Raw genomic sequence first — 21055 nt, 5'->3', positions numbered from 1 at the left:
AAATTATAGATAGGTTCCAATTCCGGCTTCCGTGTAATTTTTTCGTTTCCTTCTATTTGTTCAAATGAAAAGACGTAATGTGCATTTTTCATTGAAGTGTATGGTCTCACCCTCATATTTTAAGCGGTATAATGTGTTGAGATATCAAAAGCTATTCAAAGTATCATGTATGAAGGACTTTGACATATGTAAAGTACTCAAAAACATGAAACCAATATAAACATTTGATTTCATAATAAATATATGATATTTTTATTTTCAAAACTAACACAATATTAAAGCATTGCTGCTTTAATGGTCTCGTTCTGATGTTATGCCAGTGGGTAAATTTTATTCTTCTTTAAGGTCTCTGACACTAGAAAACTATATTATATTTAGCTTCTTTAATCATCCTATCTTTTAAAAATGATTTATATATGAATTTGAATTTACAGAAAGATAAATAAAAGATGAATATGTAGAACTTACTTGTCATTACTGGGATAATCAGTAGAAATGATGGAAACCATAATAATGATGAACTAAAACGCATCTTTGACGTGCTGGTCGAACAATTTTAATGTGTAAAATAATTGTTCTGCGTAGCTTAATCTGCAACAACGAAAAAAAGGGTATATGAGTTAAAAGTACTTCTTAGTCTGTGAAATAAAATTTTATTAAATTCTGACTGCAAGTTGAACGACGCTGTTTAGTAAAAAGACTAGGCTGTTAATTTAATTGCTAATTAAGCTAGTTGACAGCGGCATATACATACATACATACAAGAAATTTCTTGGCTAGATCTTTAATTATTAGAACATCCTTTGTATTATAAACCCCGGAGATTCATAACATTCCGGACTGGCTTTCTCGTTTTGAAAATATACGCCAAACAAGTTTTTCAATAACAAAAAAAATTTTAAAAGATAACACCGCTGTTGAGATAATAGCATCATTACATATTTTTAGGAATAAAAATTTACTATTTTTATGGTGACTTCAGTCGGATTTGAATATGCGCACCATGTTGGTGTGTGTATTTAATACTAATTCTTTCGGTTTGTTATTGTTTTTTTTTTTTTTTAATTTCTTAAATAATTGTTGTTAATTTATTTGATTGTGCCTGCTAATTAATACCTACATACACATAATGAAACATACATATGATGAAAAAACTAGTTATAATTTTGTAATTTTTTTTAGTTTTGAGTGTGTATGAACCCGAAATTTGACTAATTTTGAGTATAAAGATGGGGGAGGGGTGAGATTTGGATAAGACGGGAAGCGTAAGTCTCAATTAACTTTCATAAAAATCCTTGCGGTGAAGTACAATTTCCGGCAATAGAAAATGTTAAAAATTGGTTTGTAGAAAATAGGGTGATATCGAAAATATCAAAAATTTTGAAAACCAATTTTAAGCATTTTCTAATTACAAAGAAGAAATACTAAATTGTAAATTCTTTACTGTTGTACTTCATTGATGACGGTATAGTGTTTATCAAGACGACTTGGTGATGTTGAACAACTCTATAAAGTGACTCGAAGTATTCAGGAACTAGAAGATACACCAAATCGAAATGATGACGTATGATGGTTGTGAAACCAGTTGAGATGAAATGAACTACAGGATGATGGAATGTTATGGACTATAATGAACCAACAACATCAAACCAATAAATCTAGACATAAAGATAGTAGACGAAGAAACAAAGGAATTAAATTCGATAAATTTGAGCAGTAAGTTGGATTTGACTGATGTTTACGGCACTCGATTCGTTAGAGCGCCAGTAAATTTTGTGACCTAATTTGATTTATAAGAAATTACAAATATGCAATTAGCATAATTAATATGCATTTTATACTTGTTACATGCATGTTTTGGGGTCACTGAACAAAATATCGCGACAAAATTGGTCTCAGAGATACCTATCTTAAAAATATTTTCATCAATTGTTCAAAATTATTTGTAAAAAAATATAGTTTCTACATTTCTAATCTTCCTGGTACTACAGGTCATATAGAAGCTAGTGACTCTTGTCCATAATGCACTAAATTACAGGAGTTATTTTATTATTTAAATAGGTTCAGTATCACGTACTGAATGGAGGAGTAACCATTTTAGGGAAAACCGTTTTAGGCTATATCTCCATAACCGTGCACTTTAGACCAAAAATAATCATTACCTATATTGTAGATAATTAAATTACCTACCTCTTTTGTAAAACAATTTTTCTTTGTATCACTAACCGTTTATGACTTATACAACTATGACGATTAATTATTTGACCGAAATGTCTTCTAATATTTGTTTGAACAACAAAATGATAATAACTTAACTTTTAAATCTATTTCCTAAAACATTTATTTTAAACATTTTTTTTTCTAAAATTAATTTTTATGAAGTTGTAACGCGTTTAATATTCTAACCACCAGGTACAAGATTAATAAAAAAGAGGTATTCATAGCGTACTGATAAAAAATCAATAAATATATGAAAAATGTTAACGTTAGTGAAATAATTAACAATAAATTATTTGCTTTTTTACCTGCAATAGCAGCGACCAAAACTCAAAATATTTTTAGATTAAAAAAAAAAAATTGACTAAAAAGATAGGAAATTTATTATCTACAAATAATGTTATTACCATTTTTGGCTTAAAGTGCATGGTTGCTGGGTTATAGGCCGTAACAGTTTTTCTTAAAATGGCGGCAATTCGCCCATCTAAATTTATAAGAATTTTGTGTATTTACAGTCAATACGTTATAATAAACCTATTTTTAGAAACAAATAACTCCTGTTAATTAGTACAAGAAAAAATTCTTAATTATCTGTAGCTTCAATGCAACGTTAAACACGTTATAACGTCGTAAATATTAATTTTCGAAAAAAAAGTTTTCAGTTAATGTTTTAGTAAATTTGTAGATTAAGTTAAGTTATTATCATTTTCTTGTTTAAACAAATATTAGAAAACATATCGGTCAAATAGTCAATAAGTAAATCTTCATAGTCGTATAAGTCATAAACGTTTAGTGATAAAAAAAAATTAGTTTACAAATAAGGTAGGTAATTTAATTATCTACAATAAAGGTTGCTACCACTTTTGGTATAAAGTGCACGGTTATGGAGTATATCTCCAGGAGTATATCCCCTTTTAGGCTATAGCCTAAAACAGTTTTCCTTAAAATGGAGGCACTTAACCCGCTTATTTTTGTAAGGATTTTGTGTGTTTACATGCAGTACGTGATACTACTGAACCTTTTTAAATAAACTCCTGCAATTTAATGGAGAAATAAATTCTCTGTAGTCTGAAGTATGGGAATTTTGGGATTAGTAGCTGAGATTAACTTTAAAAAAAAATACAGAACGATTAGAAGCCAAACCTTTATGCTAGAAATTACTTTAATATCAGCTAACATTAGTTTTGCTTCTACAAAGGTGACATTTCTTAAGAGCCATTCAATAAAAATAATGATGCACAAATTTTGCATATACTTAAAATCTAGACATCTAGAATAATAAATTGAAAACACTTTCAATATTCTAAAAATCCTTTGTATATGATTTCTAAGTATATAGAATTCATTTATATTCATATAAGAATTTAATATTAAAATGTTACAACATACCTATATTCTTGTTTAACTAAATTAGCATTTTCATTTCAATATTATTATTATTCTATACTTAGGTACTATATACAGAAAACTTGTACAAGTTTTACAACTATGGAAACAAGTTTTAAAGCTTTTATTTGACTATTTTTTATTTTGCTTTTCAAAGTATATACTTACGAGTATATTTATATATAAATAATGTATAAAAAGATATTTCTTAATAATTATTAACTATTATAAAATATTCAAAAACTTTTAGATTATATAAAGGTAAATCTTTCTAATTAGAGCGGGCGCTGGATGAGGTTGAGTGTGCAAAATATGAGTACTGCATTTTGTTTAAAATAATGATTGAATATCCTTTAATAAGTTCTGAAGAGTAATATAGGTTACTTCATTCTAGCGGCTCAATTTTCAATTCTTAAAAAGATGTCTAATTCCCATTATTAACAATAAGTAAGACAGAGGTACTAAATATTTCAGTCTTACACATTGTTGTTCATAAGAATTATAACATCTTTAAAGAATTAAAGGTTGAGGCTTTGGAATTGCAGAACCTTTAATTACTCTTCAGAACTTCATAAAGGATTTTCAAACATTATTTTAGAATTTTGATAAGCTCAAAAATGTAATTGTGAGCCCCGTTTTTAAGCTTATAAAATGGCCTTTTGGAGTTTTTCTAAATATTAAACTGTTCATATCTCGAAAACGAAGAAGTTTACGAAAAAAATTACAAAGAGCCTTTTTGACGTTAAATGGCCCATAGAACCTAGAGTAACTTTTACTTGATTCAAAAAAATGTCATTTAACTGTTTCTGTGGAGGGGAGGGGGCGTATGCAAAAATTGAACCAATAGGGTTTCTGGCAACATCCAGAATATTCATCTATAAGCTTTTCTGATCAAGAATCAATTTACAAAATGCGCTACTCATATTTTGCACACTCAACCCCATCCAGCGCCTGTACTAAATAATGTATTACGTTATTTGTAATCACCGAAAATATTCATTCCATAAAATAAACAGCCACTGTATACTATGACATTTAAAATCATTAAACAATTGATTTATTCACCTGGCTGAACTATTTATAACTTCTCCGTCTATTTATTATTATTTTTTAATAATATAGACACAGTAAATTTTTCGATGTACCAAAAACACGTCGAATCGATTGTAGGGACCAAAAAAATGGTTCCTATAATAAAATATTTAAATTTAAAAGTGTTGCAATAAATATACTCGCTCAAAAAATTTGTGACATTAAAACACAATCGTGTGCAATGAATCATGACGTCATCTGTTATGACAATTCATAGTATACCAAAGAGATTATACAACTAGAGAACGCCAGTGAAGTCGCCTGAGTCCTTGTCTAATCTATATGCCATTGGCTACATATTGTTTACATTATTGCTATTAAGTTGAAAAACGATTTATGGAATACTAGCTGTGAACTACCCGCTTTGCTGGGCAACATTCCCACTTTCACCCCTCCCTCATATTCCATATTCTTTTCTAGGTTACTATCTATCACCTAACTAAATTTCATCAAAATCCGTTCAGCCGTTTAGGCATGATAGAGCAAAACTCCCAGCAAAAACCATAAAAAAATCACTAACTCAATTCAGTTTTCTGCCTACTTCCTACCCTCTTAGTACGATGACGTGATCATTTTGATCTTATATCCGTTTTTAGGTAACCATCTATTACCATTCAGTTATAATTCAGTTTCGCATTCAGTTATAAGTGGATGTCGGAATAAAGTTCGCCGGGTCAGCTAGTAAAATAAAAGTATCCTATGTCCTTTTCCTGGCTCTAAACTACCTCCCTGCCAATTTTCAGCTAAATCGGTTCAGCCGTTCTTCAGTTATAAGTGGATGTCGGAACAAAGTTCGCCGGGTCAGCTAGTAAAATAAAAAGTATCCTATGTCCTTCTCCTGGCTCTAAACTACCTCCCTGCCAATTTTCCGCTAAATCGGTTCAGCCGTTTAGGCGTGAAAGAGTAACAGACAGACAGACAGAGTTACTTTCGCATTTATAATATTAGTAAGGATTATTTAATACATTAAAAGTTATTCAAAAAGTAAAAATAAAAAAAAAGCTTTATTTGCATAACAAACACAAAATAAACAGTTTAATTTTTGATAATATTAACTAAAAGTTTTATTGAGTTTAATTATTATTTAAATTTAAGTGAAGTTTCATCTATCAATATTTCAATTACAATATTAGTGGAAAAACAAATTGTGAACTTATAGTATATTGTGTACTTAGTATATTGTGTATTTAGTATAAACTGCGGTCACATATTGAAGAATATGCAAATCTCCATAATAAACACCTTTTCATTTTTCAGAAAAAATAATACAAAACTTTATATAACCAGATCCCTCGCATTTATAAACTCTTTGGATTCCATTCATAAAAAAAAAAAAACCATTCATAGAAGATGTTTAAAAAGTTATTACTTTGCAAAAGTTTGAACTTTAACATTAATTAATTTTAATTAATTTGACGATTAAAAAAATTGGGTTCGATGGATAGATGACCTTTTTTGGACTTGTAACTAACTTTTAAGATAAAATAAACGGGAAAAAAATGTTTTTTGAAAGTGTCTATTATCAAAATAAGTAAATTTTTAATATTCTTTATTTTAATAATATTGGAGTGCCTGGGAGTTTTGACCTCGGGATACCGTATAACGGTGAATAAATTTATTAGGTCGAGGTGGGATTGTGTTTTTTTATAGTATATTTAGAGGTTCTTGGTAGCTAAAACCTCCCAAATTTGTACGCTCTTTGAGGTAAAGGATTTTAAGTATGTAATTTAGATGAAGTAACTGAACTTTAAAGCTAACTTTGACGCTAAGTAAGTATTTAGTTACTACGATAAGGGAGCGAAGTGGAGGCATCTCGCGAAAGTATGCATTACGCTGACACATACTATGACATATTTTTAAGCATTATGTATATTATATAATAGTCATTACCAGGAAGTACATATAGCTAAATCGGCAGAGGCGTGCCTATATAATTTGTTGTTTTGTGATTACTGAGTTTGAATCCAGAAGCATTCTAAAATTTTTTTTTGCAGTAAAATTAAATAATATTAAATTTAAATTCAGTAACATTTGATTATGCCACAGTTGGTATCAGCAGCCATATGCATACTGTCGCAAGACAGACGTGGATCAAGTTTGGGTAAAAATATAAATAAGAACTAACAACGAAGCGATATTTCAGATTTGTTTGTGTCTTGGGAAAAAACTATAATTCCACAACTGGATTGTCCAATTATTGCTAAATCTTGATTCTTACAGTTTAAGTATATATTGTATGTTGGACGGATAGTTATGCTATCTGCCATGTAACCAAAATTCGATCGTTTCAAGAATTTCCAGCGTCTTGAAATAGCATTTTTTATCAACAGCCGTTTATGATATTCCAGAAGTTTCCCTGTCGGTTATAATTTTATGAATCAGGAACAATAAAAAAAATTTTTTTTGTAAATCTTGACAAAATTTCGTTTTATAAATCTCTTTGGTGGCTTTAGTAGTTGTTTGTCATTAAAATAAGTGATTTATAGAGCTCTGTTACGCTTGCGACGCAAAGTACGTAAATCGTATTTAAAAATGCCAAAATTAGTTACTTTTTAGGTGCTAATTAAGAACCAAAGTCAGAAATTAGATGCACTGTAATTTACATCGCCACTCAATACTCAAAGTTGCGTTGCTAGTATTTTGTGTTGCTAGCGGAACAATGAACATAATAATGAATGTTAAGGAAACACAATTAGGTGCTTATTAAGTGCTTAATGGTCAGGATTGTGAAATTGTCTAATTAATAAACGAAAGCCATGAATTTCGCAAAACAACGGATCTAAAAATCAGGTCTTTCTAAAACTAGGACGAATGTATAATCAGGTATAAACTAAGCGTGATAATTAAGTGCTAATTAGATGTATGCAAGAAAGTAAGATGAAAACGATCATTAACTTGTATAATTTTGGCCTTTTTATAAATGCGATTTCCGTATTTTGCTTCGCCGGCGTAACAGACCTGATTTATAGACTAAAAGCATGCAAAAATAAGGATTATGCTATAAAATTAAAATAAAATTGATAACTAGTCTTTATCCGTGGCTTCGCCAGCGTTTTTGTCCCTAAATAGCTGGCAAAGATCATTAAGAAGTTAATAAGATTATATTATAATTTTTTATGGCTTAATATTAAATTAATTCCTCTTTAGAATAGTCCAAAACAGAATATGTTCTTCCATTCGGTGCAAATAGGTGAATATTTTGCGCATTGGACACAAGCGAACAGGCTAAATATAGTTGGCCATAGGTTGACCAAATCATGGTTGTTCAAAATGCACGCCAATGCTACTTGGAAAGTTTCTCCTTGCGCTTTGTTGATCGTAACTGCAAAATTGATCTTCATTGGAAATCGAACGATTTAATTGAAACGATGATAGTCCAGTTGGATATTCGGAATTCGAGGTATGATAACATTTTCTCCTTTCCTAACACCTGTTAAAATAATGGCACCAAGCATATTCTGCCCCACTCGTGTGTTCGAAACCTGCTTCGTTTGTTTTACCCTGAGAAAAGTGTATGGATCAAATGATGGATATGCGCGAGTCATTTGATATAAAACTTCTTCTTGTAGCTACCGGTCTAATTATTGTAATTTCTTTTGACATAATATAGCTGTTTGTTATTGAAAGAATTTGAGTTTTGTACGATCAATTATTCTATAGGTTCATTATTAATAATGTCAATGGCATAGGTGAAGTAAGAATCGGCGACGGTGTAATAATATTTTTATTTTAGATAAGCAGGAATTATTCTTATACTCTATATATATATATGAAATATATCAGAGTATATTAATTTTAATCCCAAGTCTGTAACTCTTAGAAATATTGATGATACGAACAAAGTTTTGGTAAATTCATCCCTCAGTATACGATAACTCAAAAACGAAAAGTGACACCGAGCTGAAATTTTAAAGCGTACTCAGGACGTAAAAAGTGAGTTTCAGTTGGTACATGTTTAACATAGGTCAATTGGGTCAATTGTGTCTTGGATCCGAAGAGCCATTTTGCAAAACCATAATATATAAAACAAAATATAAATATAAAAAATTTCTTTCTATAAAAATAAACAACTTTTTGTTAATCCGTGTTTTTGTTAATATCCTTGTTTTCCCATGAGGGTGTTTTTCCAATAGTCAGTCTAATTTCATATTAAAACAATCCGATAATGTTAAGGGGTTAATTTTCGGGAAAGTTTAAAAATTCTTTTCAAAGCATGTAAGCATAAATAATATTACAGTTACAGGGCTATCCACTTGACGCCTTTTCTGCATTGACTCGTCCGCCATATCTATTGTGCTTTCATGGTAACGATACACTAATGTTTTTATTCCCTCAATACACTAAACAGTATGGCGTTCACACCGATACTGACACATAGTGATATCCAGAAAAAGCGTCCTAGAAAATTTTTCGGGAAAAATGACCATTATTTTACTCTTGATGAATATTTTGTTTTCTTTCAGCTTATCTTATCAATACACTGATATTTAACACGGTCTATATAGGGTATTTCAACCATTTACCCACTCAATTGTTTATTTACCCATGTTTTTGAGTATATTGTTGTTATTGTTGTCAGGCTAATAAAATATCAGTAAAACCTAGCCACGTTGAAGTTAACAAGTACACAAGTGCACACGTACTAACTTCTGTTCTGGTACAATATTGACTTTTTATTATACCTGTTGGGAATAAATATAAAATTTTTGTATCATAAATTTGTAACGATTTATCTCATTTTTGTGTTTACATTTGATGTCTCTTCTGTCGTTTGTGTGTTATACAGAGTATTTAGAATCGAACATTTTTTTATGGGATTTACACGCTAAGATGAGTAAAAAAATTTTGTAAATGATAAGAATGAAGTCAAAAGATTTGAAGTCAAATATGATGTATTTGATGTTAATTGATGTTAAATATCTTTCACAAAATCACTTTTTATACCATGTATATGAAATATACCAAGGTATTCTAAGGTTAGTCCCAAGTTTGTAACGCTTAAAAATATTCATGTTATGAACAAAATTTTGGTATATGTGTTCATAAAATAACCTAATTAGTCCATTTCCGTTTGTCTGTATGTCGTCTGTCATCACGATAACTCAAAAACGTAAAGAGATATGAAACTCAAATTTTTATATCGTGCTTAGAACGTAAAAAAACAGGTCGAGTTAGTAAATGAACAACATAGGTCAATTGGATCTTGGGTCCGTAGGACCCATCTTGCTAACCGTTAGATATAGAACAAAAGCTTAAATTTAAAAATTTTCCTTATAAAAAGAAAACAACTTTTGTTTGAAACATTTTTTCGTAAACATCATTGTTTACCCATGAGAGCGCAAATTATGCGCAAATTGTGTAGTATGTATTAATTGGGAATATTAAATTATATGTGTGTGACATGTATGTATGTGTAAAGTGACAGAGTAATCAACACTGTCTATACATGGTATTTCAACAATTAACTCAGTCAATTGTTTGTTTTCAATTGTTATAATTATTTACAGTAGGTTCCAGAAATTTTATTCTACTGTTACACAGTGCCGTCCGTATATAATTTTACAGTAGGTTCAGGAAATTTTATTATACTGTTACACAGAACCGTAAATAGCCTTTTCTTCGCCCTGTGCGAGCTTCTATAACTGCGCGGTTGTTGTAGTTTTTTAAAAAAATTGTAGGTATCCTAGAGCAATACAATGTATAGGCTGCTTTATTTCATTCAGGGTGATAAAATAAAGCACAAGAAACTTGGTTGGTGTTGGTGGACCAATTATCTACTATTTTGGAAGAAAAATATATTTTTTTTAAAGAACTGATGTGGGCAAACAAGCAGACGAGCCATTTGATGTCAAGTGGACCTTTTGTCTATCATACCACCCACTGTGCTTCACTCACTAAAACTCAAACGCAAGTTCACTAAAGCAAATGCTTTGCCCACCCTGATGCTTAAGATTTAATTTTCTGGCCACTGTGGCCTTCATACTTCTATAACACCCCGTAAAGTTTCAGTAAACTGTAAATCAATTTAATCTTAACTAATTGGTATGGTAGAGTTTTGAATAAGGAACGTAGCATAATATAAAATGCGTTTAAGTATGAATTGGTGAAAAAAAGTTTATTTAAAAATATTTGCAAGATTATTCACAATTACAAAATACACAAAGGAATGAGTTCAGAGAGTAAAGATTTATTAAAGCAACACATAAACTTTTTTAGACATTTACTTTTCAAGCTTTCTTCATTGCGAAACCGTTGATGATCTTTTTATTCGACAGGTGCCATCCTATGTCGCGTCCAATCGACAAAATCGCTAGGCCGGTCAACCTTTCTTACCCAATTTTCGAGCGCAAGTAAGTTTTTACTAAGCCCGCCCGTAAATTTTTATTACCCGCCGGCTGTTTAGTCTCGGACCGACAGTGTAGCCGGCCGGCCGCTTGACTTCGATAAACACTAAACACAAATACGCTCGTGCTGTGCCAAAAAAATGAACTCGATGTTTTATCTAATTTAACAGATTATTTTTAAATGATACTGGCGTGTATGTACGTATGTGTTGGAATCGAACACTAGGGGCGCAGCGGGAACTTATCAGGAGCAAACCGAAAAAATAATAGTCCTGCCTGGTCTGGCCATTCTTGCGCCCTCCCAGAGTCTCCGTCCTAAGCCTGGGTACCGCCCTATTTACGGCATTGCTGTTACATTTTTATGCATACATTTCTCATATACAGTGACTAAATATAATGCTGAAAAAGTTCAACAACTTTGAAATTATTTACTCCAGTGTATTGACAAAAATCGAAGAGGATAAACGCAATAATTTGTGACATTAGATGTTTTTGTTAATTCATTCAATAGAGGGTTTTTGGAGAACTTAAATCTGATTTTGGGTAATCGTGAAATTGACCCTTTTTCCGCCATCTTGGAAAATGTTTTTCTTTTGCGTTTTAGTTAAAATTTTTTCGTGAGTTTGTTTTTGTAAAGATTTTTTTCAAATAGTTTTTTAATTGTCATTAAATTGGCATGTTTAAGGCGTAGGTCTGAGAAAACGGCTAATAAAATTTGTAGGCCAGTATGAGCATTCAATTTTACTAATATTTATAAAAAAATTTCTGTAAAAATTAGCCGGTTGTGGATAAAATTTCATACCCTCGTTTTTCCAACATTTTGGAAGTGGAGGTCACGCCAAACGACTCAATATTTTTGTATACCACTACTTTTATCTCTTATTATATTCATCTATCTTGCATTCAAGGAAAAAGCAAATGGCTGTTCACATTTTCAATAGGCCGTTTAATTGACATTTTTTCCGTCTTCGGCATTGAAAACGGCTCAATTTAAACGTTTCCGTAAATGTTAACGTTGTAGGTTATACTGAAAAGAAACTACTCATGAAATTTCGTAAAAGTGTTGATCACAAAACTATACCCTCTCTCTGTATTGTAGACTATTAAATAAATTGTAATTTAAGACACATTTTACATTGTTTGAAAATAATTATCCTCATCAACATTTACTTGCATAACACAGCTATTAAAAGAGTAACCAATTATAAGTAAACAAAATAAATAAAATAAAAGCTAAGATATATTACAAGGTGGTTTAAAACGGAAATTAAAATTTCTTAACGACAATGAAAGAGTCTGGAAAATAATCTGGTTGAGGAGCTCCTATTTTTACGTTGTTACCGTATGTGTGGTCCTGATCTTGGTCTCGAAAGAACTGCAATATCAGGACTTAGACTCAGACATGTTAATGTTCGAATGAAAACATCAGCCGTTGTTTTTATCCGATCAACCCTTCCACTTACAGTTGGAAAATCGCAAATGTTCCTGGATTTCTGGATGATGTTTTGACTGTTTTTAATACTACTATTACCAAAATATCAGCCGCGTATCTGGCCGTTGCAACAAAAAACTTTTTTTGTAGTTTGTCTCTCCACTCAGACATACTGTCCATGATTGCTTTTGCTGATGTTCTAGCATTTGTCTCATTGGAAATTTATTTTCCGCAATAAAAAATTCCTATTCGCTAGTAAAAATCTTAAATTTTTTAAGTTTTCTCATTAAAAACAACTCGTTATCTTAAATGAACCACTTTGTATAATACACGGGATGTATTTTTTAAGTTGACATATTATGCCTAAATTTCTAATAGTAAGCTTTAACGATAAAAATGCTTCAAGCAAAAAATGAATGTGGTGGCGCACTGGATATGCAGGGATTAAACTTAACCTAGGTTTTAAAACTCAATGATAAGCTTACTCTACTCCACAACTGCTAATCGCTAGATGAACACTTAATTTTCGAAAGTATTAATTGATTAAAAAAAGCAATATTTTTTTCCCGCCAACCATACAGTAACAAGCTGAAAAGTTTCAAACAAAATTGTTTTTTCGTTTTAAAATTGTTATTTCGTATAGTTGTTTCTCCGAAATCTAGGCATTCTTTGAAAAAAATTTTCCAATAAATCCAATGAAAGTGATTCGGTTTTTTATAAAGACCATTTTTGTTCAAGTTGAATAAACAAACGTACAAAAAGCTAGATTTTTGCCATCAATTACTGTCTAAACTATTCGGTTTACAAAAAAATGTTTCAAAACCAAAAATGTTTGCGTATTTATAAAGAGCAACTTTGTAATTTAAAATGTTCGTCTAATGTTTGTCAATTATCAATCAGAGTTAAGTTTTAATTGAACCCGAAAAGTTGGATAAAATTCGATGCCGGTAAAGATGTGTGCCTTTAAAACTATTATTTTTCGTTGGAAGCATTTTCCTCGATTATATTTATTTATCGAGTTTCAAGCATATGTCTATTTAAAAAACACACCCTCTATATGTGAAATACATACCTATATTGTAGGAATAATTACCAAAATAAATTTAAAGATATCTGTCTACTATGTGTCTACAAAGCTATGTTTTAACAATCTATTTGAAACCTGAACCATTGTAAAAAAACAATAGAATACAATACAACATGTTTGTGACAATTTTAATTAAACAATTTACAAACAAACAATTATTGTATATGTATGTCTACATTCTACACAATACTTATTTGGTTAAAACAATATATTGCATACAAAGCACAAGTAATTTTATTTTGGTTTTGTATTCCTACATTTCAAATATTTTTATAATGTGAAACTGTTTTATATTTTCTCTGATAATATTATACATGATTTTCATTTCTATAGGCTTTCATCTAAGACTAAGGTAGACTTAATTAGTATGCGTGGGAAAAATAGTTCAATACTGCCCTAGTGTGATAATGAATTCATCTCCACACTAGGGCGGAAATGAATTCAGTTATTACAGTCACTTTTTTAATTTTCTATTTTTCTCAATAAGCCATGACAAATTTTAAATAATTTTATTACAGATTATATAGAAGCTCGTTACTCTTGTCCATAATGCAATAAATTACAGGAGTTATTTTTTTATCTGCATAGGTTCAGTATCACGTATAGGTTTGTGTAAATGCACAAAATTCTTACAAAAGAGGCGGGGGAAGTGCCTCCATTTTAAGGATAACCGTTTCGGGTTATATCTCCATAACCATGCGTTTTAGACCAAAAATGGTAATAATCTTAATTGTAGATAATTAAATTTCCTATCTTTTTTGTACAATATTTTTGGTGTGTGTCACTAACCGTTTTTGACTGATACGACTATGAAGATTTACTTATTGATTATTTGACCGATATCTTTTCTAATATTTGTTTATACAATAAAATGCTAATTACTTAACTTTTAAATCTGAAAATTTTCTAAAACTTTTACTTTAAACTTTTTTTTCTAAAACAATATTTATTAATAAAAAAGACGTAGACATAGTGTAATGATAACAATTCAATAAATATATGAAAAATGTTAATATTAGTGACATAATTTGCCTTCTGATCTGCAAAGGGAGCAATCGAAATAAAAATAAAAATTGACAAAAAAGGTAGGAAATTTAATTATCTACAAATTACCATTTTTGGTTTAAAGAGCACGGTTACGGAGTTATAGGCCGTAACGGTTTTTTCAAAATGGCGGCACTTTCGCCCTCCAAATTTGTAAGGATTTTGTGCAATTACATTCAGTACTTGATAATAAACCCACTTTAGAAAAAAATAACTGCTGCAAATTAGTGCAAGACAAAATTCTCAATTATTTGTAGCTGTAGTGCGTCATTGAACGCGTTATAACTTCATAAATATTGAATTTTGAAGTGATACTGAAACTATGCAAATAAAAAATAACTCCTGTAATTTAGTGCAAAAAAAAATTGTCTCTAGTCTGAAGTATAATGACAAATATTAAATAATAACAAGTGAAAACAAACAATTGACTGAGTTAATTGTTGAAATACCATGTAAAGACTGTGTTGATTACACTGCCACATTACACATACATACATGTCACATATACCTAACTGATATGCCCGTATTATATGGGATACTATATAATTTGCGCCTAATTTGCGCTCTCACGGGTAAATAGTGATACCTACGAAAAAAAAGTTGTTTAATTTTTTATACGGAATATTTTTTACATTTAAACTTTTGTTCTATCTCTAACGGTTTACAAGATGGGTCCTACGGACCCAAGACCCATTTGACCTATGATTCCCATTTAAGAACTCGACCTCACTTTTTATGTATTGAACACGCTGTAAAAATTTCAACTTAACAACATTTTCCGTTTTTGAGTTATCGTGTTGACAGACAGACGGATAGACGGACAGACAACCGGAAATAGTCTAATTAGGTGACTCTATGAAGACCTATACCAAAATTTTGTTAGTAGCATCAATATTTTTAAGCGTTACAAATTTGGGACTAAACTTAATATACAATGTATATTTCATATATACATGGTATAATAAACTTAATATACTATGTATATTTCATAAATACATGGTAAAATTAACGTTTATTTTCACATTTTAGAGGCGTAGATAAAGTTTTAAACGACATACGTGTGATAACGCATTATTAACGTACTTCTGCGATTGTCTAACTCGTACTACGCATTCGTTGAACATATTTCGCAGGCGTACCTTAATCCTCTTACCACACTTGTATCGTACCTCTTACCACACTTGTATCGTAAATAACTATTTTATCAAAAAGATACTTAATACTATATTTATATTAGTATAACATTTTAATCCATCATATTTTATACATATACTGGATTAATTGCACAACTGAGAAAGAAATGCCTTGAGTATGAAAGTCATAAATGGCAAAAACACTAACATCGCACCTATATATGATGGCTGATTACTTTTCGAAAAATAATACTTTTGTCTATGCGTACACTTTTTTAGAAAACTTAAAACCCCTGTTGGCAGAAATAATTTTTTAGAAAATAAACTATAATCATTATCTCTTTTCGGTAAGTGCATTATCTGGAAAAGCGTAACATAAGGTAAATGTACCATATTACGGGATGTGTAGGCTTAATGCACTTTGAAGCTGTTAGTTGAAATAAATACAAGTGTTTCCACTATAAAAATTGGTTTGTCGTAAAAAATGATTTATTAAGAATTAGTTTTGATCATTTTTTTCACCTATAAGTCTTTAATTTATAGTTTCTAAATCCGTGATAAAATTTGGCTATGAACCTCATTCCGGAAATGGAAGTACATAATACTTGGATACACACTTTACACACACATATATATATATATATATATATATATATATATATATATATATATATATATATGTGTGTGTGTAAAGTGTGTATCCAAGTATTATGTACTTCCATTTCCGGAATGAGGTTCATAGCCAAATTTTATTATATATATATATATATATATATATATATATATATATATATATATATATATATATATATATATATATATATATATATATATATGTGTGTGTGTGTAAAGTGTGTATCCAAGTATTATGTACTTCCATTTCCGGAATGAGGTTCATAGCCAAATTTTATTATATATATATATATATATATATATATATATATATATATGTGTGTGTGTGTAAAGTGTGTATCCAAGTATTATGTACTTCCATTTCCGGAATGAGGTTTATATTCCGGGAGTCTACCGTAATACGGGGAAAATAAGACCGTAATTAGGGAGAATAATATTTTATATCAATAGAAGCAGTAGATACCTTATCTACTGTCTTATTTTCCCCATATTACGGTAGACTCCCGCAATATGTTTCACTATCACTGATTTAAGAACATAGTAGCGGGAATCATATTTGGTAGCGGGATAATAATTAATTAAAATAATTTTAAAAAGCTTTAAAACGATAAATTTATTCATTCCAATCAATATTTTTTACATATTAAAAAATGATAAAAAAATCTTAACAATCCAACACTGTCACCTTACGTATACAGACAACATATATTTGTAATAGAATCAGATGGTCCTTCACTTTTTCGGTTGATATAAGTATTTAGTTGTGATGAGGTTTGTCAAAAAGTCGACTTTTTTGTTCATATTTTAGTTTAAAAGGCTCTGTTAATTTTAAAAATTAAAAATTTATTTTGTGTTTCTGATTTTTTTTATTAAAATAAAAAACTCCCGGAATAACGTACTACCCCGTAAAAATGTACATTTACCTTAATATTGGAAGCTTTGAATATTTTTAACTTTTATAAGAACAATAACTTTTCACTGCTTCTTTTGAGAAAAATTAAACTAAAAAATGTAGAACAAATAAAACTTACGGAAACTGTTTATTGACAAGAGCACAAGGCACTAACTTATAATGCACTGAAATTTGTAAATTTAACACTAGTAAGCATTACAAAAAAAATTATAATAATAATAATAACTCATTATATATTATAATGAAACTTTTGTTTGTCTGTCTGTTTGTTAGTGTGTTTATTCACCTATCACGAAAGAAATTGATCGGAGCGATTTTGATAAAATTTAATTTGCTTGTGGCTACACCTAAAAACTTGGAGTGTAGAATTAATTATTTCACTAAACGAACCTTTTTCTTACGAAAAAAATTAAATCAAAAAAACTATTGTGTGGTATAAGTTATTTAGAGGATCTACTTATGTAAGTAAAAATAATGGGGGGGAGGGGTGTAAATTGAATCAATTTGAACGTAAATTCAAGATCAGAAACTTTAAAACCAACTTAGATGCCTTAAAAAGGCTAAATTTTCAAAAAAATGGTATTATTTATTTAGGGGATTTACTAAGGTGGGCTTAAGAAAGGAATAGAAAGAATAACGAACCAAATATCATGACGGACAATTCGACAACAGCGACCTCAAAACCCCCTTATACGTCATTTAAAGTTTTAATTTGCAAAAAATGGTTTTTCATTTTTAGACCCCCGCAAGGGAGACGGAGGTTAATAAAAATATCTTAAAATTCGGGTTACTTTAGCATTTTGAATTTTGTTAAATCTTGTAAAACTTATCTGATTAACTTTACTATATAAACCCTCTTCACCGCCAATTAGGAGGTCAAAACTAAAAAGTTCCGCTTTAAACCATATAGACTTTTTTTAGGATAATTTTCTGCAACCAATGCAATTAAACTGTACCTAAGTCAATACACACAGAAATCAATCGTAAGAATAAAAAAATTATAGGTTCATTTATCGCACTATAACGCTAACAAAGGATTAACCATTATACTTCTAAACCAATTGCGAGTGATGATTATTGCGAGTGTTATTGAGGGGAAAATAAGTGGACACTGAGAACGCTATAACGCAATATTTTTTTAAATTTAAGTTGAAGTTGTTCAGCGAAGCGAGCGATCGGATATTTGCTATTTCATTAATAAAAATTAATAATCTTTAATTTTTTTCTTATAATAGATGAGATAATGAATCAAAGGTCAAATTATCACATCGTTACTGATTTAAACAAGTCAATAATAACCCGTCAGCACTCCCGTTTTGGGCATTTTGCTCACAATCGATTTAAAACATAAATATTTTTTATTTTTCAAATGTTACCATGTATTTGATTGAAACTTTTCTACCTTCATATAGTTTTATCTATTTTCAAATGATGAATTTTTAAAATTTTTTCAACCTGCAGTTTTAAAAAATATATTTGTTTTCAATAAAATCTACAGTTTTTTAACATATACTTATTTCTAGCCCTACAGAAATTGTGAGAAATTCTCTCATCACCAGACTAAAAATGTAAGAAAAAAATATTACCTTCGGAAATTTTCGCGTCTATTCGTGTAAATTTGTTATTTAACGGATATTCGATTCTTTCCGCTATAAATCGCTAAATTGTATTTGTCAAAAATATTGCAATGGCATAATATTTATTTGTGTAATAATTTTAGTGATAATAATTGTGATAATACTTAACAATTAATTATTAAACTTATAATTAATTTAAATTACAAGTTTAATAAAAGCAGATGGGTTGAATAAATGTAGTTGTAAGTAATTTTTTTATTATTATTACTTTTATCGAAGGATTCTTGGTACATAACCTGTAAGTATATTTATTTTCTATATAAAATGGTTATTTTTAACATGCAAAGAATTAATCCAAGAAGAGATCCAGGTTCGAGTGTATTTTTTTTCAAATCACTTCAATTTAGATTATACGGCAAAGTTATTTGTCTTTATAGTTTATGCCATTGTGTCATAAATAAACATCAATTATAATCTTAAAGTGTTTGTTTCCTTGCAGTATTGTAAAAAAGTTTGGTTTATTGCACGGTACATACATATAAACCGAATACATGCTTTGTAGTCAAGTAATGAGTTATTTTTGGTTTTACATTACCACGCAACTACAAAAGTATATAATATATTGTGTGCAAGTAATGCTTATAAGTTTGATAATATAGATACCGCTCTTCGATCATCAATACTCTAACTTTAGTCGTCTCTGTTCATCAAATGATGGATCTTCGATGAACTCATAATTAATTTAAAATATCTGTTTTTATATCATCGAAAACCTTATATTTTTATGGTATTATTATAAACTACAAGATTGTTTAAATATTTAAGATAGTTTTTTATCACACTCTCTAAATTTTTTGAACTAGAAATAGTCAATTGAAAAGGATAACCTATATGAATCATAATTTTTTCAGCCAACTTTGACTGACTCGAACGGCACGACCGAATGTTATGAAATTCTTTTCGGAGCATGGTGCCGTTAATACGCTTCGATCGACACCAGAACGAAGTTGATATACGAACACACACATATCAGGCCGACCTACTGTCCCAGACGATACGTTAAAGTATTTTCCTACCTCTACAAAAAAACACAGACCATGTAAAAATTTTTTTTTAATTTTTATTTTATTTTATTTTTTTTTTAAATTAATACGTAGACAATTTGTATTACATGTTAGTGTGAAATAAAACTATTATACATGTATAACATATACTTGATACAAGTGGCCTATTTCATATTTTCAATTAACTCTTACATGGACTGATTCATTTAATTAACAAATGGATTATTTATTGTTTATTAACAAATGGAAACATTTGCACAACTAGCTAAGAAGTATAATGGTTTTAACAAAAATTGACCGGTTTATTTCATTTTCATGAATCTGTTACTACATCATTGATCGTGCTAAAATGCAAGCAGTACCTACGGAACATAACAACAGAGAGGCTATATAGTTTAAATATTTTATTATAATTAACAGTGTAGGCACATGAAGTATACTGTGAAAGGGCTCTAATTATATTTTCGAATTTTTTCTTCAATGAAAGTAAACTATTAGCCTTGTACCGATCTTACCTAGTAGATGTCAAATATTAGGTATATGAAAATTTATATGATAGAGGAGCTAGTGACAGAAATTTTCGCACTTTAGGTCCAACCACGGGACCCCAAATGCCGTAAAAAAAATTTATTTATAATTTTCCCATAGACGAAACTTATTTTTAACGATTAATAAAAGTCAAAGAAATGAGAAAATGTAAATCTTCCATTTGAAAAATATTGTAAAATGCATCTTCCCAGGTGCTCGACATTGCAAAAGTAATTTTAAAATGTACAAATTGACCAGGGTTGAGCTTTTTTTAGTAGATACCTGACGTAGTAGGTATACAGAAAACTGTCTCTTTTCCATTAAATTAAAGTTGCAAACATCTTCTTCCTAGGTGCTAAATTTCGAAAAATAATTTTAAAATGTACAAATTGACCAAGGTGTTCCCATTGTAGCTCAGAAAATTTATATTCTAAAACTGTATTGAACTGTTTAGAGGATAGAGAGTCATCTTGTCACCTTGCTTTATGCCGTTGTTGATGGGAAATTGAAGACCCAAACTCTCTAACTTAATTCGGCATGAGTTTTTATTGTAAAGTTGCCTGGTACCAGCAACTACCTGGGGCCCAATGAGGTCCAGATACATA

At 29.8% G+C, this 21055-nt stretch overlaps 1 protein-coding gene across 1 annotated transcript in view; it reads right to left on the bottom strand.

The window, feature by feature from the left end:
- Positions 1-17434, bottom strand: part of LOC123301300 (bone morphogenetic protein 10-like) — a 74016-nt gene extending 56582 nt beyond the window's left edge. The window contains exons 1-2 of the mRNA XM_044884036.1: positions 17400-17434; positions 469-591 (exon numbers count right to left, since the gene is read on the bottom strand). Of these exons, the coding sequence (XP_044739971.1) occupies positions 469-532 (64 nt within the window). The 5' untranslated portion in view covers positions 533-591; positions 17400-17434. The remainder of the gene's footprint in view (positions 1-468; positions 592-17399) is intronic.
- Positions 17435-21055: the final 3621 nt, after the last annotated feature.

Source organism: Chrysoperla carnea, chromosome 5 (assembly GCF_905475395.1).
Source record: "Chrysoperla carnea chromosome 5, inChrCarn1.1, whole genome shotgun sequence".
NCBI classification, from domain to species: domain Eukaryota; kingdom Metazoa; phylum Arthropoda; class Insecta; order Neuroptera; family Chrysopidae; genus Chrysoperla; species Chrysoperla carnea.
Note: the sequence above shows the minus strand (reverse complement) of the source record. Positions and strands in the feature narration are given on the sequence as shown.